General features: G+C 44.1%; 1 protein-coding gene across 8 annotated transcripts in view; it reads left to right on the top strand.

Moving 5' to 3' along the window:
* Positions 1-21,451, top strand: part of ZGPAT (zinc finger CCCH-type and G-patch domain containing) — a 99,896-nt gene extending 78,445 nt beyond the window's left edge. For 7 of the 8 annotated variants that reach the window (XM_033963067.1, XM_033963066.1, XM_033963063.1 and 4 more), the window contains 5 exons: positions 10,435-10,568; positions 11,307-11,465; positions 19,885-20,016; positions 20,326-20,737; positions 20,864-21,451. In XM_033963067.1, coding sequence (XP_033818958.1) covers positions 10,435-10,568; positions 11,307-11,465; positions 19,885-20,016; positions 20,326-20,737; positions 20,864-21,002 — 976 coding nt within the window. In that variant the 3' untranslated portion in view covers positions 21,003-21,451. The remainder of the gene's footprint in view (positions 1-10,434; positions 10,569-11,306; positions 11,466-19,884; positions 20,017-20,325; positions 20,738-20,863) is intronic. The other variant, XM_033963069.1, reaches the window with a different exon arrangement.
* Positions 21,452-23,539: the final 2,088 nt, after the last annotated feature.

The raw sequence follows: 23,539 nt of genomic DNA, 5'->3' as shown, positions 1-23,539 counted from the left end.
CAGTAGAAAAAGCAGATTATCAACATTTAGACTTGTATACCCTCAGTCCTTCTCCCCTTCCCCAGAAACCCAGAAAACTAACTCTCATATAGATACCGTTCACCAGAAGACCTTAGTTCTTATGGCTGTCTGGTGTCGTGTGAACCAGATTCAATCCTTCCTTTTCCCTTCTATCCACCCATACATTCAAAGGAGCCAACATTTTAAAATGATTGGGGGTGCTCGACTCACCGCAAAATACCAAGTCCATATAAAGGAAATTAAAGTATGGTAGATTGTGAACACAACTGGTCAGGCACAACAATGCACAACAGGGAGGACTTGTGGGTAAAAGAAATTCTAAGGGTAGCACTGCAAGTGCCACCAGTTTCTCCCTCCCAAACCCCAACTCATCACCACAATTTACTATCTTCCAGCCCATCTACACCACACTTATGTTATGCCTTCCAGGCAACCCTAGCCCATCTATAAAAATGTAGAAACGTGATGGCAAATAAAGGCCAAATGGCCCATCCATATTCTCCTTCCTCCCAGTTGGTCTTGCATAATTTCTCTTTCTACCTAACCTGTGCAAACTATGCGCTTTCTTTTCTCTCAGACTATCCCTACTTCTTTCTCAATCTCTGCCTACCTTAATGTCTTCTAATACAGGGGTGTCAAATATCGGTCCTCGAGGGCCGCAATCCAGTCAGTTTTTTAGGATTTCCCCAATGAATATGCATGAGATCTACTTGCATACACTGCTTTCATTGTATGCTAATAGATCTCATGTATATTCATTGGGGAAATCCTGAAAACCCTCGAGGTCCAACATTTGACACCCCTGTTCTAGTATGATAGACACTCTAATCCTGAACACTCAGGTAGTCAACCTCTTCACGTAAGAACTCTTTTAGGGAGCTTTATTTGCATTCTTTTTGCTCTTCCTTACCTCTGGTCTGTCTCTCAACTCCTCAGTTGTCTTTCTACAAGTGAGACAGTAGGAGCTCAAGATTTCATGAGAATCTTGGTGAGGGTGAGATCCAGAGGGCCTTGAGCATGCGCAGATGTTCAAGGCCCAGCAGCAGCCCAGCAGAAAATCGGCGGTACTCCACTGAGTTTTTTTGGTTTTCTCTGGATTTTCTTCTTTGTGGATATTTTGGGGTCAATTCCTTTTGGGGTTTTTTCCACTATATGTATTGATCATTATTATCTGTAGCTGGAAATTTATGCTCAAGAAACCTTATGTCTTAGATAATGGCTGATTTACACATAGTAACATAGTAGATGACGGCAGATAAAGACCCGAATGGTCCATCGAGTCTGCCCAACCTGATTCAGTTTTAATTTTTTAAAAAAAATTTTCTTAGCTATTTCTGGGCAAGAATCCAAAACTCTACCCGATACTGTGCTTGGGTTCCAACTGCCGAAATCTACGTCAAAATACACTCCAGCCCATCTACACCCTCCCAGCCATTGAAGCCCTCCCCAGCCCATCCTCAACCAAAAGGCCATATACAGATACATACTGTGCAAGTCTGCCCAGTACAGGCATTTGTTCACTATTTACTATTATTTTCTGATTCTAGATCCTCTGTGTTCATCCCACTCTTCTTTGAACTCTGTCAATGCAAATGCAAGCAGTGTCTCACTTCTTGCTCACCACACAATTGTTTCCCACGTACTCACCTTTATAGGACCCCCAGGGACCCCTGAAGAAGTCTTTTTGTTGAAATGCAGACCGTGTTGGGTCATGTATCCCTAGCAGACTAGGTCCTTTAAGGCTCTTATGTGGATTTATTTTTATGTGGATGGAATTATTTTATGTCGATGATTTCAGTATACCTTTGGAACTTTGATACTTTCAAATAAAGACCATTTAGGAACATCATCACTCCACAGAGATTTTTTGGTTTTTTCAATACATATAGCGGACCATTCCAGACATGAGATATTGCAAGAGAAAAGGAAAAATAGATCAGAAAAGCAAATACACAGCATTAGTATAGAGAAACCCATACAAATGTGTATATGGATTAAACAGTACTCCTGTACGAACAAGTGAGAAACACACGGAGCATTGAACAGCTCCACACCATAGTTATAAAATAATCAATGTTATTCTATCATGATAGAAATAGGGAGTGATACCTAACTCCAGCAGATGTGATTAAGTCATGGCATTTTTTATGTCATCCAAGAAATATTTGAGGTCTGCTGGATCCACATAGGAAAAGGTATGATTGTTTTGTTACCTTCATTCTGGCGGGATACATGAGCCCATATTTGGCTCCGATATCTTTCAGCTCCTGACGATGAGAGAAATTCTTTCCTTTTGATTGCAGTAGCTTCGCAATGTCTGGTACAATTAGAGAATGACACGGGGAAAAAATTTGTCACCGCCCCGTCCCCGCGACCACCGTCACTGTCACCACCCCATCCCCAAGACCACTGTCCCTGCCCCATGCCCGCGATCACTGCCCCGTCCCCACAGCATCCATACAAGTCTCAGTACTGCAATATTTAGCTTATTCCTTCCTTATAAATCAAAGTTCTGACTGCTGAACTAGAGAAAGAGATGTTCAGCTGGCAGGGCTTTGTTTATAAATTTTTATCAACATAACAAATATACTACAGTACTTTATCCTAAAGCAAATAAAATAAATATAATTTTTTTTTCTACCTTTGGTTTCTGCTTATCTCATCTTCTCATTCAATTCCTTCCATCCACTGTCTGCCTTCTCTCTGCGTCTTCCATTTGCTCTGTTACTGTGCCTCTCCCTTCCATCTCTCCCTCCACCCCCCCCCAATTGGTCTGGCACCCATCTTCTTCCCTCCACTCCCCCCATAGTCTGGCATCTCTGTCTTCTTCCATTCCAGCTTCTTCTCCCCCCTTCCATCGTCTTCTCCCCCCTCTCTGTTCCCCATTTCCCTTCCAGAATCTTCTCGCCACTCTCTGTTCCCCATTTCCTTTCCAGAATCTTCTCGCCACTCTCTGTTCTCCATTTCCCTTCCAGAATCTTCTCGCCACTCTCTGTTCCCCATTTCCCTTCAGCGTCTTCTCCCCACTCTCTCTTCCCCATTTCCCTTCAGCGTCTGTTCTTTTCAACCACCCCTTCAGCACCCCTCGCATGGTCCGAGCATCTCCCTCCTTACCTTCTGGCATGTTTTACTTTACAGTGTTCAAGCCGCTGGAGCCTGCCTGAAGTCGCATGCATCTGCAGATTCTGTCTCCCGATTGTATCTCCAATCCGTTCCCGATTGCATGCAGGCTGACAAATTCACAAAAGGCCTGCATGCAAATGGGGACGATTATTGACACGCCCCCCCCACCCACGGCACGGATCGCTAGAGAGCGATCCATGAGCATGCGCAGACCCTGACATTAGTAACAGGAGAAGCAGACGCCTGTCACTGCTGTCACGGCTTCTGCTGGCTTTAATTTATTTATTTTTTTTAATTGGGCAGATATTTTGCATGTATTACACATGAAAAATAACTTCTCGGTTAAAAATAAAAAAGCCTCCTCCCCAAAGTGCCTCCTCCTTCCACAAACCCCTAAAAAGTGCCCCTCCCCCCACACTGATGCCCCGCCGAAGAACACAAGGCAAGAGGGATGCCAACTCACTCCTGCCATCTCAAACCCGTCCTGGCCCGGCCCACCCCCTCCCTGTACCTTTAAAATCATTGGGAGCAGGAATGGTGCTCTGTCCCTCCTGCACAGCAATGACGGCCTTAGGCCACTCCCCGATGCATCATCTGATGGACGGGGAGGAGCCTAAGGCCCTGATTGGCTGAGGCGCCTCGGGTTCCTCCCTTGGCCAATCATGGACTTCCTTAGACTCCTCCCTAAGGAAGTCCCTGATTGGGTAAGGCGCCCCAGGCCCCTCCCAAGAGAGGAGCCCGAGGCACCTCACCCAAACAGAGCCTTAGGCCCCTCGTGCATCAGATGATGCATCAGGGTGTGGCTTAAGGCCGTCATTGCTGCGCAGGAGGCTGGAGGAGCAGGAGGGACCGAGCACCCCTCCTACTCCCAACGATTTTAAAGGTACAGGAAGGGGATGGGCCGGGCCCGGCCAGCCTAGCGTAAGCTATAGGGAGGGAGGTTTTTTATGTATTCTGCAAAAGTGCATTGCCAGCCCATGGTTTTAAAGGGCAAGAGAGTTGGTAAGAAGTGAAGCGACTGGTGAACATGCTTTCTTCCAATCCCTGGTTAGGACTGTTTTTGATGCCCCCCTGATCTTGGCGGGGGTTTGAATTAAGTACTTGATCCCTCTCTTGACTGGTCTTCCCTGGGACAGCAGCCTTCCATTACTCACAGGGGAGTTCCCTATTTATGCTCTACTCTAGACTTGGTAGATCCTTGGAGATTGCTACACCCCATGAAAGAGACTACATGCATCTCTCCCATTCTCATTCCACTTGGTCTCGCATTGACTATGTTCTTGTCACCCAATCATTGTTTCTTAGAGTTCTATCCTCGGTTATTGGACCTCAGGCCATTTCTGATCATGCTATGGTGCTGGTGGACTTGGATGTTGGGAACCACGGGGGGGGGGGGGTTGCGTTTTCCTGCATACCTGTACGATGACCCTCATTTCCAGCAGTATTTAGTAGAGCGATGGGCAGATTATGCATATTTTAACTGAGTACACCAATGGTCCGGTCCTTTATTGGGAAGCTTCTAAGGTGGTCCTTCGTGGGGCTGTTATAGTTTCTGCACAAACTGCCACATTGCTGCCAAAGTTATCTCTGGAATGTCAATTTCAACGAGCTAAGAAAACTTATCTTCGTCGACCAACAGTAGCTCATAAAGAAAGTATGTTGGCTGCACAGGTGGCTTTGAATACATTATTACATGAGCAGAGTAAGAGTAGCGCTCTACCATAAATTTCAATTTTTTCGTTTTGGGAACCATCCTGGCAACTTTCTTGCCAGTCTCACCAAATCATGGAGTGGTCATAGGTTGGTTCAGTCCATTCGTTTATTGGATGGCACTCTCACTAATGCAACTGATAAGATTTCTCGTGCATTTTGCAAATATTTTTCCCGTCTTTATATGGCTAATACTTCTTCCCAACCCTCTCTGGTTCAGGTGTACCTGGAGGATGCTTCTTTGTCTTGCTTGACTCCACAGATGCTCGAATCTTTGAATGCGCCTTTGTGGGCGGTGGAGGTTCCAACAGGTTATTCAGTATTTGTCTACTTGTAAGGCACCTGATGGGTTTACTGCGGAATATTCAAAAATGCTTATCACCTCCCGGGCGCGATCGTTATTTTGATACTGTGTAGAAAACGCTTCTTTCCCTCCTGGAGCCACGGACGCTTTAATAACTTTGATCCCAAAACCAGGGAACGACCCTCAATGCATGGATTCTTATCGCCCCATTTCCTTGTTGAATATGGATCTTAAGATATTTGCGAGGGTGTTGGCGGATAGGCTAGCTTCTTATTTGCCTATGCTTATTGGGGAGGAACAGGTTGGTTTTGTCTGCAGTCGCCAATCTGTGTTCCACGTATGAAAAGTTTTGGCTGCTTTGGTGTCGGGTCAGGCAAACACCATATCAGGGCTGTTGGCTAACTTGGATGCATACAAGGCATTTGACCAGTTGGAGTGGTCTTTTCTTTTTCCTGCGTTGACTTATATGGGTATCATCGGTTGGTTGGCAGGCTCTATATGCAAGCGTCTATTTTGATTAATGGGACTCGATCAGCCCCCTTTGTTTTTTCATGAGGAACCCGCCAGGGATGTCCCCTTTCTCCGTTATTGTTCCTTTTATCTTTGGAACCTTTATTGCGAACTTTGAAACGGGATGTTCATATTGCTGGTCTTTCGGTTGCGGGCCACGAATTGACAGTCTTGGTGTTTGCGGATGATTTGATGATTATTTTAACAAATCCGGAACACTCATTGCTACACTTGCTTGATGCATTGGTTGAATGTGGGTTTCACTCTGGCTTTCTGCTGAATTAACGGAAATCTGTTGCCCTTCTGTTTCATCTGAGTCTACCTGCCCATTGGCCTGGTCCTTTTCCACTTACCTGGGCACTTGGGAAAGTTGTTTATTTGGGGATTATAATTCCACAAGATGTTACTCAGTTGCATGACCTTAATGTACAGCCCTTGTTGGAAAAGACTAAATCGCATCTATTGACTTGGCGCCATTTTCCTGTTTCTTTAATGGGCCGTATTCCCTCTACAACATGATGGTACTTCCTCAATGGCTGTATGTCTAGCAAATGTCCTTGTCTCTTTCTTGGACAGTGGAATGCCACTTAGATACATTGATATGTGGCTTTTTTTGGGTGGGGGGGTCATCCTCGCCTCCCTCTCTGTAAGGCAAGGGTGTCAAAGTCCCTCCTCGAGGGCCGCAATCCATATCTCATGCATATTCATTGGGGAAATCCTGAAAACCCGAGATATATTAGCATACAATGAAAGCAGTGCATGCAAATAGAACTCATGCATATTCATTGGGAAATCCTGAAAACCTGACAGGATTGCGGCCCTCAAGGAGGGACTTTGACACTCCTGCTGTAAGGTGACTTTACCGATTGATGGAGTGGCCTGGGATTGTTGTCCTTGCGCTGCTTCGTAAAGGCGTGTCATATGCAACATATTCATGATTGGTTCCTTTCTACATCTTATTTCTTCTAGACTCCGGTGGAGTTGCAGTTCTGGAAGTCCTATCATTTCAGTTATTTTTTCCATTTCTTTCAAGTTGTGGCTGCTGTCCTGGGGAATCCTTATTATTTTTTCCTTGCTTCCCTGAGATCCACCTGGCAACGGGTCTATGCTCAGTTACATCTGGATTTTCGCACTACACCTCTATTGCCAATTTATGGCAGTGGATCTTTTTTGCCAGATTTCAGGCGGACAGAAGGAGCAATATTTCTTATCTGTACCAGCTCCTCACTGACGCGGGTACTCTCCCAATTCTACTACTATTGCTTTGTGTGATTTTGTTTCCTTTTTTCCTTTGGAAATATTGGATATTGTAACGTATTCAAAAGCATAATAAAATAAAATAAAAAAAGATCAATTTGGCTGCAATATTCTGGATTAGCTGGAGTCTTTGAAGACTTTTTTTTGATAGGCTTAAGTAGATGGCATTGCAGTAATCTAGTTTGGAGAGGATGATGGATGGACAAGGACGACAAAATGTTGTTGGCGGAAGTAGGATCTTACTTTTCTCAGCATGTGGAGGCTGAAAAAGCATGATTTTGCCAAGGAGTTGAGATGGTCATTGAGGGAGAGAGAAGAATCGATAATGATGCCAAGGACCTTGCATGAGAATTCAAGCTGCAGTGCATCGCCTGAGGGTAATGCGAAGAGGGTGGGCAGGTGTTCTAATTTTGGGCCGAGCCAGAGTAATTTTGTGTTTGATTCATTTAGTTTCATCTGTACTGAGAGGGACCAGGAGCGGAGTCTCATTATGCAAGCTGTAATGTTCTCGTGGAGGTTGGTGAGGTTCTGGTCTGTCTCGAGGACGACAAGGATGTCATCCGTGTATGTGTAGATTGTTTCAAGGGGGGATAGTTGAAGGAGTTTCAGGGAGGACATATAGATGTTAAAGAGAATAGGGGATAGGGGTGATCCCTGAGGGACACCGCAAGATGGTGTCCAAGGAGTGGACATGGTGCCATTTGTGTTGACGGTGTAGGAGCGAGAGCATAAGAAGTTTGAGAACCACTTTAGGACGGTGGAGTCAGTTCCTATCTCGGAAAGTTGGTAAAGTAGTATGTCGTGGTGGACAATATCGAAAGCAGCAGAAAGATCGAATTGTAATAGGACAGCGAATTTGTTACGCAAATGTAATTGTTGCACCTTTGAAATTAGGGAAACTAGGAGGGATTCGGTGCTGAAGCTGGGTCTGAAGCCATATTGGTAGGGATGGAGAATGGAGAATCTCTCGAGGTAGGAAAAGAGCTGGGTAGCGACCAATGTTCCCTCTAAGGATTGATGAGGTGTGTGCAAAAAAAAATATGCATGAGCGACAAGTTACATACTCCACAAATTTATGAGCAGGCACAGAGGACGCATTTTTAAACAAATGTAGTTTATCCTTGTACTCCTTATGTAATTTTAATCATCTATGGATATGTTTGTATGTTTATTGTTCAAATGGTTTTATTTATTTCCCCAAATTTATTTTTGTTATATGCATTGAAAATATTTGATATTGCGTGAGTGCCCGTGAGATTGTGGGAGGGTTAAATACTCAAAGCTTAGAAGAATAACAATTTACTTAAAGTTTTTGCTACGCCAGCTTTCTGGTATCTTTACATACAGTGGCGTACCTAGCATATGTAACACTCGGGGCCCATCATTTTTTGGCACCACCCCCCCCATCTGTAAGAAAAACATGATTTTTAGTAACAAACCACACGTCACACATGAGTACCTAGGAAAAGGCAGCATCTTACATATTGCAGTGAGCAGTACATCAATACACCCATTGTAAAACTAAACAAGCCAGATCAGCACAGATCAATCCTACACTGTCAATCCTAACAGAAAACCATGTTTTTCGAACACAGAAAACACCTTCGCCTAGTATGGAATATGTCATCACAAACTAACCCCTCACCCTTTTACAAAACTGTAGTGTGGATTTTAGCCACAGTGGTAACAGCCCTGACGCTCATAGAATTCTGAGCATCAGAGCTGCTACCACCACGGCTGGCGCTAAAAAACGCTCCACAGTTTTGTAAAAGGGGGGATAATATAGAAATACACAGTTTCAACGCTCTAGCTCAGAGGTGCCCAAACTTTTTGGGCTTGCGAGCTACTTTAAAATGACCAAGTGAAAATGATTTACCAACAATAAAATTAAAAAACACAAAGCACACTATATGCTGAGAAAATGTTAATTATCATTCCTATTCTGGGTTTTTTTCAAAGAGGTCAAGGCAGATAACTCTATGCATTGTCACCTCAGTAACAACCATACAAAAATAGACAAATATACCCCCGATCCTTTTTATTAAACCACAATAGCAGTTTTTAGCGCAGGGAACTGCGCAAAATGCCCAGCGCTGCTCTCGATGCTCATAGGATCCCTGCGCTAAAAAACACTATTGCGATTTAGTAAAAGGGGGCCATAGTGCAAAATATAGACAGCATATATAAATTCAGACATATTTTGATCACTAAATTTAAAATAAAATCATTTTTCCTACCTTGTCTGGTGATTTCATGAGTCTCTGGTTGCACTTTCATCTTCTGACTGTGCATCCAATCTTTCTTCCCTTCTTTCAGCCTGTATGCAGACCTCATTCCCTCCCCTAACTTTTTCTTCCTCTCTCATTGCCCTTTCTTTCTTTTTTTTCCTCTTGATGCCCCCTTTCTTTTTTTCTGTTTCCCTTCTGTCTCCCTGCCTGCCCCCTTTCTTTCTCCCTACCCTCCACAAAGCCACCGCGGCAACCATCGGGGGAAACAGGCCCCAAAACCACCGCCGCGGCTGCCCCAAGCTCTCTCTGCTTCCCCCGACGTCAATTCTGCCGTCAGAAAGGAAGTTCCGCCCAGCCAGGCAGCGATTGGCTGGCCCGAACTTCCTCTCCCACTGTAGCCTTAGGGCGGGTGCACAGCCAGGGCGGACCGCCCCCCCCCCCTTGGTAGGACACTGAAGACGTGGCAGCTGCTCCTCTCACGAATCCCCACCTGCGTCGGAAGTCCGATGCAGTCGGGGATCTTGAGAGGAGCCGCCGCTGCATCTTTTAACTTTTTAAAATACAGGCCGCCGCCGCTTCCTCTCCCCTCGAGTGAGCGACAGGGGAAAGCGTATGAGCGACGCCACTGAAAATAGTGAGCGATCGCTCATGCGCTCACCTTAGAGGGAACACTGGTAGCGACTATGGCTTCTAGAAATTTAGTAAGTAAAGGGATATTTGCTATGGGGCGATAGTTAGATGGTAAGGAAGGGTCAAGATCGGCTTTTTTCAGAATAGGTGACAAGGCAATGTGTCCCATTTCTGTGGAGAACAGGCCTGATAGTAAAGCAGAATTAATAAGTCTAGTAAGGGAGGAGATGGCCTGCGCAGGAATGTTTTCGTAAAGGTGGGAGGGGAAAGGATCTAGGATGCATTTGCAGGATTTCAGTTTGAGACAGAGTTTAGAGATCTGGGGTTCTGATAATTCTATGTAATATAATTCTATGTAATATGTACAGCTTTATCTTAAGAATCAATTCATATTTGTTGTATTTCCTTTATACCATTGTAACATGTTTATAACTCTATATAACATGTTTTACCCTTCATCGTACTTTTATGTAGTATTATGCCACTTACAAGCCCCTGGAACTCTCATTTGTAAAGATTCAGTGGGATATAACATAACATAATTTGTCCATAGCGGCTTGTAAAACAAAATTGGTTTTGTAAATATTTCCTTATAGTTTGAGATAACTACTACTACTATAATATAATCTTTTACTCTTGTCATCTCTACAGGTTCTCCCATGGACAGCTGGTAGCGGTGGAGGAACTTCAACCGTTCCAGGAGCCAGACCTCAGCTCGCTGGAGATGGGCTCAGCTTGCCTTGCCAAGCACAGTGATGGCATATGGTATTCGGCAAGAATTACTGGTGAGTTCTACTGAGCAGAAACTGGCCATTAGCAAGTACTAGTTGTATTCTGTAGGTTTCCAATTACTTAACAAAACAAAAAAGCAGTAATTCCACAACCAAATATCAAATACACAAAGAAAGTGGAATGAAACAAAAATTAACTTTGTCAATTCAATTGCACTGATAGATCATAAATGGAAGAAGGCAAAACCTCAGACCATATTGCTACAACTCATAACAGCCAAAGGCTATTGACCAATGCAGTATTATGGTTTCAATCATTGGTCCGCTTCCATCCTTTTCATGTGAATGCAATAATTCATTAAGTGCTATAAATCATATTTTTTTAAAAATTTCAATAGATTTTATAATTTTGTATAAATAAAGTTATTGTGATTGTCAAAGTTAATAATAACAGAACTTTTTATATGACCTCATATAACTTTATTATTAACTTTGACAATCACAATAACTTTTTTTATACAAAATTATAAAATCTATTGAAAATGTTTTTAAAATATCAATTATAGCACTTAATGAATTATTGCATTCACATGAAAAGGATGGAGGCGGACCAATGATTGAAACCATAATATTGCATTGGTCAATAGCCTTTGGCTGTTATGAGACGTAGCAATATGGTCTGAGGTTTTGCCTTCCATTTATGATCTATCAGTGCAATTGAATTGACAAAGTTAATTTTTGTTTCATTCCACTTTCGTGGTTTTCAATTACTTGCCAGTTTTCCTTTTACAGACTTAGATGGTGGTTACTACACTGTGAAGTTTGATTCACTGCTGCTGAAGGATGCAGTGCTGGAAGGAGATGGGATCATGCCTCCTCTGAGAAATGAAGAGGGCTCTTCTGAAGCAGAGTCTGAGGCGAGTGATGTGGAGGAGTTTGGGTTTGCTAAAGGTATGAACGTCCCAAGGTTAATTTTATGCATTTCATGAGAGTAATGAATCTTACTCCTGAGTCAGGGTATGTGGAGTACTATCTTAGCCTTTCAGCTTTATTGTGCGGATATCTGTATATTACAAAAGATGTACATCTTGTTGTTTTGGGTGGAGAACTACAAGAGAGAGAATTGAATCTTTTCCAGTTCTAAAGCCTGATGGGTCCCATATTCAGTAACTCATTCTAGATCCCTCCCCATTACTACAGTTTCATGGTTTACATGCTTGCTGTCACTGAATTAAACCTCCCCAGTACTACAATCTCTAGGGTCCCACATTCACTGTTACTGAACTGAGTCTTCTCCAGTCTTACATAACATAACATATTTATAGACCGCATAACCATAAGTTCAATGCAGTTAACAAAAGCTATGCTATGAAGATACAAATTATGTTAGAAAACAACGTGATAATCTAATTGGTCAGGAATTTAGAAAAGAGAAAAATTTTTAGCAGTTTTCTTTTTTTTTTTTAAATTCTTTATTCATTTTACATCTTACAACAAGTGTATCAGAAAATAATATTGAACTTATACAATATCACTTGATTATCTATCATTTTTAACTTAAATTATAATATTTAAACCCTTCCTCCCAACCCTCCTAATTCATATGTCGTTACATATATCATATAATATATAATCTGTCCTATTCATCTAAACATTTAATATCAGATCAGAAATCCCTCCCCCCACATTTTGCAATTATACTTATTAGTGAAAAATGATATTTTAATCATCACTCATTACAATATTCTATTAATGGCCTCCAAACCTCCTGAAAGTTATTAAAATTTCCTTTCTGCAAGGTTCTGTGGAGTGATGATGTTCCTAAATGGACTTTACTTGAAAGTGTCAAAGTCCGCTAGGCATACAGGACCCAACACGGTCCGCGTTTCGACAAAAAGTCTTCTTCAGGGGTCCCTGGGGGTCCTATAAAGGTGAATATGTGGGAAACAATTGTGTGGTGAGCCGGAAGTGAGACACCGCTTGCATTTGCATTGACAGAGTTCAAAGAAGAGTGGGGTGAATACAGAGGATCTAGAATCAGAAACTAATAATAAATATTGAACAAATGCAAGCAGTGTCTCACTTCTGGCTCACCACATAATTGTTTCCCACGTACTCACCTTTATAGGACCCCCAGGGACCCCTGAAGAAGACTTTTTTTTTTGAAACGTGGACAGTGTTGGGTCCTGTATCCCTAGCGGACTAGGTCCTTTAAGGCTCTTATGTGGATGATTTATTTTTATGTAGATGGAATTATTTTATGTGGAACTTTGGCACTTTCAAATAAAGTCCATTTAGGAACATCGTCACTCCACAGAGTTTTTTTTGGTTTTCTCTGGATTTTCTTGTTTGTGAATATTTCGGGGTCAATTCCTTTTGTTTTTTGCTTTCTTCAAGGCTAACATTCTTTCCATCTTGTACATATGACATAGTGAATTCCACCAAAAACTGTAATTTACCGTATTTTCACGTAGATAACGCGCACCCGTGTAAAACGCGCACACGGGTATAGCACGCGAAAAACACAAATTTATGTACAGAACTTTTTATATACTGCGCACACCCGTATACCGCGCATGCTGCCCGACTCTCCTTTCGCCCGCCCCGACTCTCCTCTCCCCCTTGAAGTCCTGTCCCCACCCTGAAAGCCTGATGCCCCCCTGATGTCCGATTCACCCCCTACCCACAGGACCGCTCGCACCCCCACCTCGAAGGACCGCTCGCACACACTCCCACCCGCACCCCCACAGCCTCCCAACCCCCCCATCATGTAGAAGCTCCTACCGGTGTCCTGCTGCTTCCTCTTGGCGGTCCCGATTCCCCGACACGTTCGGGGCAAGAGGGAGCTCAAGCCCTCTTGCCCCAGCCAACCGCAGCACCCCCGACACGATCGGGACAAGAGGGAGCTCAAGCCCTCTTACCCCAGCCAACCGCGGCACCCCCGACACGATCGGGGCAAGAGGGAGCCCAAGCCCTCTTGCCCCCCCCCGACTCCCCGACACGATCGGGGCAAAAGGGAGCCCAAGCCCTCTTGCCCCACCTACTCCCCAACTCCCTGACAATATCGGGCCAGGAGGGAGCCCAAGTCCTCCTGGCGACCCCCCCCCTAGTTGTTTGGGCCAGGAGGGAGCCCAAACCCTCCTGGCCACGGCGACCCCCTACCCCCACCCCGCACTACATTACGGGCAGGAGGGATCCCAGGCCCTCCTGCCCTCGACGCAAACCCCCTCCCCCCAACGACTGCCCCCCCAAGAACCTCCAACCGCCCCCCCAGCTGACCCGCGACCCCCCTGGCCGACCCCCACGACACCCCCACCCCCCTTCCCCGTACCTTAGTGTAGTTGGCCAGACAGACGGGAGCCAGGCCAGACAGACGGGAGCCAAACCCGCCTGTCCGGCAGGCAGCCAACGACGGAATGAGGCCGGATTGGCCCATCCGTCCCAAAGCTCCGCCTACTGGTGGGATCTAAGGCGCCTGGGCCAATCAGAATAGGACCGGGAGCCTTAGGACCCTCCTGGAGGCGGGGCCTTTGGCACATGGTCGGGTTGGGCCCATGTGCCTCAGGCCCCGCCCCCAGGAGGGACCTAAGGCTCCCGGGACTATTCTGATTGGCCCAGGCGCCTTAGGCCCCACCAGTAGGCGGAGCTTTGGGACGGATGGGCCAATCCGGCCTCATTCCGTCGTTGGCTGCCTGCCGGACAGGCGGGTTTGGCTCCCGTCTGTCCGGCCAACTATACAAAGGTACGGGGAAGGGGGGTGGGGGTGTCGTGGGGGTCGGCCAGGGGGGTCGCGGGTCGGCTGGGGGGGGCGGTCGGAGGTTCTTGGGGGGGAGCGGTCGTTGGGGGGAGGGGGTTTGCGTCGAGGGCAGGAGGGCCTGGGATCCCTCCTGCCCATAATGTAGTGCGGGGTGGGGGTAGGGGGTCGCCGTGGCCAGGAGGGTTTGGGCTCCCTCCTGGCCCGAACAACTAGCGGGGGGGTCGCCAGGGCCAGGAGGACTTGGGCTCCCTCCTGGCCCGATATTGTCGGGGAGTTGGGGAGTCGGCGGGGCAAGAGGGCTTGGGCTCCCTTTTGGCCAGATCGTGTCGGGGGGGGCAAGAGGGCTTGAGCTCTCTCTTGCCCCGATCGTGTCGGGGGTGCTGCGGTTGGCTGGGGCAAGAGGGCTTGAGCTCCCTCTTTCCCCGATCGTGTCGGGTGTCGGGACCGCCAAGAGGAAGCAGCAGGACACCGGTAGGAGCTTCTACATGATGGGGGGGGGTCGGGAGGCTGTGGGGGTGCGAGCGGTCCTTCGGGGTGGGGGTGCGGGTGCGTGCGAGCGGTCCTTCGGGGTGGGGGTGCGAGCGGTCCTGTGGGGGGGTGAATCGGACGTCGGGGGGGGGGGGGAACTATGTAAAAAAAAATTTGTACAACGCGCTCACGCGTATAACGTGCAAGGGTATGCGTGGTACGTAAAAACCACGTATAACGCGCGCATTATATGCGAGAAAATACGGTAATCTACTCCAATTTTTCCAATTAAATGTAATCTGTTGAATGGCAACTCATAAGAACATAAGCATCGCCTCTGCCAAGTCAGACCATAGGTCCATTGTGCCCAGCAGTCCACTCCCATGGCGGCCCCCCAGGTCAATGACCTGTAACTGATCCTTTACTAAGACATTTTATCCTGTATAGTACCCTTTAATTATACCCTTCAATCCCCTTTTCTTTCAGAAACTCGTCCAATCCCTTTTTGAAACCCAAAATCGTACTCTGCTCTACCACCTGCTCTGGAAGCGCATTCCAGGTATCCACCACCCTATGAGTGAAGAAGAACTTCCTAGTATTTGTTCTGAATCTGTCTCCCTTCAATTTTTTGGAGTGCCCTCTTGTTCTTGTTGCCCCCGCCAGTCTGAAGAATCTGTCCCTCTCTATCTTCTCTATACTCTTCATAATCTTGTAAGTTTCTATCATGTCCCCTGTAAGTCTCCGCTTTTCCAGAGAAAAGAGCCCCAGCTTCTCCAGTCTTTCAGCATATGAAAGGTTTTCCATGCCCTTTATCATTCTTGTTGCTCTTCTCTGGACCCTCTCAAGTATCGCCATATTCTTCTTAAGGTACGGTGACCAGTACTGAATGCAGTATTCCAGATGCGGGTGCACCATCGCCCAATATAGCGGCAGGATAACCTCTTTGGTTCTGGTAGTGATTCCCTTTTTGATAATGCCCAACATTCTGTTCACCTTCTTTGAGGCCGCTGTGCATTGTGCCTCCGGCTTCATTGTTTTGCCCACCAAAACCCCCAAGTCCTTTTCTAGGTTGCTTACCCCCAGTACCATCCCTCCCATCGTGTAGTTGTACATCGGGTTTCCTTTTCCTATGTACAAGACTTTGCATTTCTCTACATTGAAGCTCATTTGCCATTTATTTGCCCATTCACTCAGTTTGTTCAGGTCCCTATGTAGTTCTTTATTCCTCAACAGTTCTAACCCTACTGGAGAGTTTTGTGTCGTCCGCGAATTTTATAACTTCACACTTCGTTCCTACTTCCAGATCATTTATGAATATATTGAACAGCAGTGGTCCCAGCATTGACCCCTGCGGGACACCACTCATGACTCCTTTCCAGTCAGAGTAGTGTCCCTTTACTCCTGTTTCCTGTCCGCCAGCCAATTTCTGATCCATCTTTGCACGTCCCCTTCCACCCCGTGGTTCCACAGTTTCCTTAGTAGGCGCTCGTGGGGTACCTTGTCGAAGGCTTTTTGGAAGTCCAGATATATGATGTCTATGGGGTCACCTTTGTCCAATTGTTTGTTTATCCCCTCAAAGAAGTGCAGTAGGTTCGTTTGGCAAGATCTTCCTTTACAGAAACCGTGCTGGCTGGTTCTCATCAGCTTATTTTTTTCTATATGCTCATTGATGCTGTCCTTGATTAATGATTCGGCCATCTTCTCCGGAACTGAGGTTAAGCTCACCGATCTGTAGTTCCCCGGGTCGCCTCTGGATCCCTTTTTGAAGGTGTAACATTCGCTATCCTCCAGTCCTCCAGGATTACCCCTGTTTTCAAGGATAGGTTGCAAATCTGCTGTAGTAACTTCGCTATATCATCTCTGAGCTCTTTCAGTATTCTCGGGTGGATTCCGTCTGGTCCCGGAGATTTGTCAGTTTTTAATCTATCTATCTGTTTGAGCACGTCTTCGAGGCTCACCTCCATTGACAATAATTTTTCCTCTTGATCCCCCTTGAAGATTTTTTCCGGTTTCGGCACGTTGGATGTGTCCTCTTTTGTGAAGACCGATGAGAAGAACGTGTTTAATCTGTCTGTCACCTCCTTTTCCTCCTTTACCACTCCTTTCTTGTCTCCCTCATCCAGGGGTCCCACCTCCTCCCTCGTTGGTTGTTTTCCTTTCACATATCGAAAGAATGGTTTAAAATTCCGTGCCTGCTTGGCAAGTCTCTCTTCATACTCTTTTCTTGCTGTTCTGACCACACGGTGACATTCTTTTTGATGTTTCCTGTGCTCTTTCCAATTTTCCTCGGTTTTATCCTTTTTCCACTTCCTGAATGATTTTTTCTTGTCTCCTATCACCTTCTTAACTTCATTGGTTATCCATGCCAGGTCTTTTGCTTGATTCTTTTTGCACCCTTTTCTAAATCTGGGTATATACAGGTTTTGCGCCTCGTTTACCGTGTCCTTGAATAAGGTCCAGGCTTGCTCCACCGTCTGTGTTTTCCTGGAGCTGTTCCTGAGTTTTCTCTTTACCATTAGTCTCATGGCATCATAGTTCCCTTTCTTGAAGTTAAACGTTGTTGCAATGGTTCTCTTCCCCTTTGGCATTCTTATTTCCATTTTGAATTGGATCATGTTGTGATCACTGTTTCCTAATGGTCCTACTACTTCCACCTCTTGGGCAGGTCCTTTCAGCCCGCTGAGAATTAAATCCAGTATAGCTGTCCCTCTGGTTGGTTCCTTGACAAGCTGTTCCAAGAAGCAGTCCCGTACAGCCTCCAGGAATTCCTGTCATAATAAGTAATAGCTTATTATTATTTGCAGAAATTTGACTTTTCTTCCTCATTGACATTCCAAATAATATAGTATCATAGGATAAAGCCACAGGATTTTCCAACAAACAATTTATTTGGCCCCAAATCGATTTCCAAAAAGCCAAAATGAATGAACAATAGAACAATAAATGATCTAAGGTCACCACTTTGAGATAACAATGCCAACACCTATTAGACTTAGAGCTATCTAATTTTTGGAAACAAACAGGGGTCCAGAAAGCTCTATGTAACAGAAAAAACCAAGTTTGTCTCATAGATGCCGACATTGTACAACTCATCCTCCAAGCCCAAATTTGTGGCCATTGAAATGCAGTAATTTGATGCTTTATCTCGATGCTCCAAATATCCCTAAGACCAGTTCTTGGTTTTTTATTCACAAACCCAGATATCACTTTATACCACTGTGTGGCTTGGTGTCCCAGGAAGTCCACCTGAAAGCACAAGAATTCTAAACTATATTGATTATTAAGATTTTTCCATTCAGGAACCCCGCCTGAATGGCCTGCTTCAGTTGCAACCATCTATAATTTTGTGATTTATTGAGTCCAAATTTATGTTGCAGCTGTGAAAACTCAAGCAGTTTACCATTAGAAATAATATCATCCAGAATTCTTATACCTGCTATTACCCAATACTTCCAGGTGATCTTAAATCCGCCTATTTGAATCTTGGAGTTAAGCCATATAGTTTGATTTGTTGATTTATGTACAGGAATAGGTGTTAAATTATTGACAAATCTTAAAGTTTTCCATGTATCAACTTGTAACACTCTGTTTTCTTTTTACATCCTAGGCATTTTGATACTAAGTACATGGTTTAATCTCAGAGAAAAAATGAGTCGCTATTCCAACCACAGCCAGTCTGGTATATTTTCCATGGGCTCTGGGAGGACCCAATACATACCTTGGCGCATAATATAGGCTTGATGATACCTATAAAAGTTGGGAAAATGTATCCCACCTTCCTTAATTGGCTTTTGCAAGGTCATTAAAGTAATTCTAGTAATTTTACCAAGCCAAACAAATTTTGTGAGAATATTATTTAACTTTCTATAAAAGGACCCCTGAAAAAAAATGATATCATACCCATTTGATAGCAAACCACAGGCAATATCATCATTTTAATTGTTTGGACTCTTCCCCCCACCAAGACAAATGCAAAGGATTCCATTGCTCACACATTTCTGTTACCTTCTGTAATAAAGATTTTTCATTCACTTTCATTGTTTCTTCCAGTGTATTTTTTAACCAAATTCCTAAGTTATTTTATTCCATCTTCCTTCCATATAAAGGAAAATGAGTCAAACAAACCTTTTGTACAATGTACATTAAGTGGAAGAACTTCAGATTTACTCCAGTTTATCTTATATCCAGAAAATTTTCCAAATTTCTCTATTAATTTGAGTAAGCATGGAATGGTTGTTTCAGGGTTTCTCAATTGAAGCAGTATATCATCAGCATAAGCCTTATATTCCCGTTCTGAATAAGGAATGCCCTATATCCCCTCTGTCTGTTGAATAGCTAACAACAGGGGTTCTAATACAATATCAAAAAGCAAAGAAGATAATGGACATCCTTGTCTAACCCCCCTCCGCAAACTAAAACTTTCTGAGAAATTATTATTAATATATAATCTAGCAGTCGGGGAGCTATACAAAGATTGAATCATTTGTATAAAACCTGTCTCTATACCAAACCATTCCATAGCTTGTTTTCTAAAGTGATCATAAGAGCTGGACTTGAGTGTCAATGGACGAAAAAGATCTTCTGGTTATATCTTGCAGTGTAGAAGTATAGAGACCTGTCATCTTTTTACCTGAGATTCTTATTAGAAAATGACACTGGGACAAATATTTCCCTGTCCCTGCAGGAACTCATTTTCCCGTCCTGGCAAGTTCTTTTCCTATCCCTGCCCCATTCCTGCAAGCTCTGTCCTCATCTGCACAAGCCTCAAATACTTTAAAAATCATAAATGTTCAAGGGTTGTGTGGTTAAGGCAGAGCTTACAGGAATGGAGAAGAGACAGCAACAAAACTCGCAGAGATGGGATGGGGAAATTGAGTTACTGTGGAGACGGGGACAAATTTGTCCCCGTCTCATTCTCTAATTCTTATTTCATTTCCCTTTACCTTCAGTTCATCACTGAGAGATAGTTTTGAATTATATCCCCTTTTTGGATGAAGGAGTATACAAAGAAGTCTTCAGAATGAGACAGGAGGTGCATGTGAGGCCAGGGAAAGAGAACAGCTCCTGAGGGGTAGGAATTATGGATTCTTTACATGGTTATTTGCCACATTCTCTGATTATGTTCTGCTTTGTTTTGTGTTGCAGTGATAGAGGGGCAGTCCACAGAGGATATAAACTGGAATCCTGTTTGTAGCTCTTCATTCGCAGGGTGGGAGGTTCACACACGTGGTATTGGCTCCAAACTCCTGACCCAGATGGGGTATCAATTTGGAAAAGGTGTGTGGTGGAATGTGATTGTCATTTAGTCATATACAAGCTGAAGGAAGAGAGTCTAGTCCATACATTACCAGTGCATGTTTTTCTTTCATGTTTAGAGGTCATAAAGCTCTGTAACTGTGTACAAAAACTGAGAAAGCCACACCTCAACAATCCTCATTACCATCCTTCAGCCAGATACTGAGAGGGCATGATTGAGCTGCTGGCTGGGGATTAGGTGCCATGCTTTTCACCTGTCCTTTTTGAGTCTGGGGAATAGCAGGGTAACAAGGTGTATGGTGATATTTGTGTTCTTTCTCCTTTCTGCAGGTCTGGGGAAGAATGCTGAGGGGCGGCTAGAACCTGTCCAAGCAGTCGTGCTGCCCAAGGGAAAATCTCTGGATCAGTGTGTAGAAATCCTGCAGAGGAAACAGGAAGGGAAAACTGGCCCAACCAAAATCAGGAAACAGGGCATTCAGGGTAAAAGTGTTAAGTGTGGTTCCAAAAGGCCCAAAGCTCCTCGCAATGTGTTTGATTTTCTGAATGAGAAGCTTGAAGGGAAAGTAACAGAAGAGCAGAACAATCCCAGTACAACACAGAAGAACAGGAAAGAGATGTATCATGCAAGCGAAAGCAGCAAAAAAGCCCTTAGTGTTCAGCTTTTCCAGATTCTAGAAAAGATTCAGCAAACCCAGAAGAAAAAGCAGAAAATTCAGGAGGCTTTGACAAGAAACATTGGACGGTAAGGCATGTTCCAGGAAGGGAGGGGGAAAGTGGATAAGATGTGCGAGATATGGCTAAGAGGATACAAGAGAATTGTAGTTTGTGGTCCCAGAACAGGTATTGAGCTTTTCCTATTTTCTCACAGAGACAACGTGGTAACATCTCAACTCCATGCACAACTTTCTGAGGTACAGAAGCAACTGCAGCAATTGAAGGAGCAGGAGGCAAGTCTGCAGCAGAAGCAAACCAAAGCCAACACACATAAGAAAATGACTGAGTTCTAAATCATGGGGAAAGGGAAAAAGATGACTTTCCACAGCTTGTTCATCCACATCCTCCTCTGCCACCAATATTATTTCTGGATATGTAAGCCTGGATTTAGCCTTTATTCAAAAACATTTTTGAACTTTTGTTCTCATTAATATGAGCCTTTGTTAGAAGTGAGATATATAGTATGTTACTGCAGGACAGGATGATCGTGGCAAGGCCTGGATGCTGAGACCAGATATTCTACCCCAGGGCCTTCAACTGGGGACAGGAAAGAACAGCAGCAGCAAAAAGATAACATTGCTTACCCTTGGAATCCTGCCCTAGGCTTCCCATTGGGGTGAGAGAGGCAAGAGTAGCAGCATGGTGAGAACTTTGCTCATTATAGAACTGCTGTACTCCAGGGCTCACTACATCTAGGAAGAGCCAAAACAGCTCAAGGTGTAAGAATAAAAGGTTGACTACACCAGTTTCCTGCAAGATTTTTTGTGATTGTAATTTCCCTTTAAAGGTGAAAGAGACCAAAATCCACCCTTTTATGCCCTTTCCTCATTCTGAACCTGGTAGTATCCTGGGGCATAATGAAGGGAGGTACTACAGAGAAGTCCTGAAGCGATCATGCCTTCCATCAGCAGTGCAAAATATAAATAACATAACATAAATCTTTATTTATATACCACTAAAGCCTTTCGGTTTGAGGCAGTTTACAAGAAAAATGGCTGCGGAGAATCAGTGAGCTACAGCAATGGAGAGAGGACTGAAAATTGTATAGATTGCATAGAGGGAGGTTAAGCAGGATTTTATAAGGAGGGAGATAAATAGGTAGGAATGTTCACAGTCTTAGAACAACAACGTGGAATTGACATGAGACTAATTTTATATGAGTTCCTGTGTCAACATTCCAAAAGAGCTCTTGTTTTATATAGGCAATATAGATATATCTATGTGCCTTTATAAAACAGGTTTTCAGAACAAACCATGAGAGCATGCAGAGTGCACCCAGTTTGAAGAATGTGTAGAATGTACACATGTACAAGTGTATTTTTTAAAGTTCACACATACATCACAACTGTACCCCTGAGTAAACAATCTTTCAGTGTGCAGTTTTTTGTTACACATGTGTATGCCTGTATGCAATTTTGTAAAACTCTTTTCCACATGTAAAAACAGGCTTTACATAGAAAATAATTAATGAAACTTGCCTCATAGAGTTCATTCTTATCATCTTCCAGACTAGTCCAGTTGAGTGGGTATACGCTTTGGCTGAGAACCACTGGCTTGTAGCATCACCTTATAATTATCCTGTTCAGCCTCAGCCAATCAATATTTCTCAGTCTCCAGTAGGTGAGAGAGCTTGGTTCCAACCTGATAGGTTTTGGTTTCTGTCTGATCTTTATTTTTTGTTTTGATTTGGTATTTTGGTTGGATTCTGATTTCTTAAGGAGGCTAGGACTGGCTGTGCAACTTCATATCACCTGAGGGTGTTATATCTGGGTCTGTCCTCCCCACCTTAAGTCTTGGTGGCCTAAAGGGTTAGCTGCCTGTTCTTTGGTCCCTCTCTTCTATCCTTTGGGAGAGAGCCCTCGAGTGCCTGGATTGGGGCACTCCAACAGACAAAAAAAGAAGGAAATGAAGCAGAAGGAGCGAGGAATGTTGAGGCTTCACCTTAAGATTGTACCCTGGTTTTACAGTCCATGAAGGCAACCAGAGGAGGAGACGAAATCCTTAGTGAGGTGGGGGTGGGGGAGGCAGAAGTGTTTGCATTCTGCCGGGGCAGACATCAGAGCATAGAGGTCACATGCTGTACAGACTGTTTCTGCAGGTTATAAGCAGCACAGTAGCAAAAGTGCTGAAAATCTGGCATCACCTCTTTTAACAGCCGCTGCTCCAGTGGAAGATGCCATGTTTGTTTTGAAGATCACATCAGTAAAGTTCATGTGATGGTGGCAGTATGGTGGGTCCATGTACTGTGAGGCTGGTATGAGTGAATGCTTGGATGAAGATCCCATTTTGGTGAAACTGCCACCATTTTGGGCAGTCTGGTAACTGCAGAATGGTCCCTCTAAATTTATTTACCATATTTATATCTTGCTTTAACCAAGTTACACACTTACATATATAATTAAAAACAACATAGAATACTTGTACCATCTTTCAAACTTCATACACTTATCTCCATACTTTAAAGATATATCTACAGCAGTCTACTATAGGCTTTCTCAATGGGAATTTCATCTCTCCAAAAATGCCTTCACAAAACACTGTGCCTTTTAAAAATGTTTTAAATCACTGCATATTTATACAAAGTCTTAAATGTCTTGGAAGTTCATTCCACATTTTGGATCTAGCAATATTTCCTCCTATTGGTTTTAAAAGTATTTCCCTGTAACTTCATTGAGTGTCCACTAGTCTTTGTAATTTTTGATGGAGTGAAAAATCAATACACTTGTACCCATTCTATTCCACTCAGGATTTTCTAGACTTCAATCATATCTCCCTTCAACTGTCTCTTTTCCAAGCTAAAAAACCCAAACCTTTTTAGTCTTTCCTCATA

The sequence above is a fragment of the Geotrypetes seraphini genome, chromosome 11 (assembly GCF_902459505.1).
Source record: "Geotrypetes seraphini chromosome 11, aGeoSer1.1, whole genome shotgun sequence".
Classification (NCBI taxonomy): domain Eukaryota; kingdom Metazoa; phylum Chordata; class Amphibia; order Gymnophiona; family Dermophiidae; genus Geotrypetes; species Geotrypetes seraphini.
This window is presented reverse-complemented; position numbering and strand designations above follow the sequence as displayed.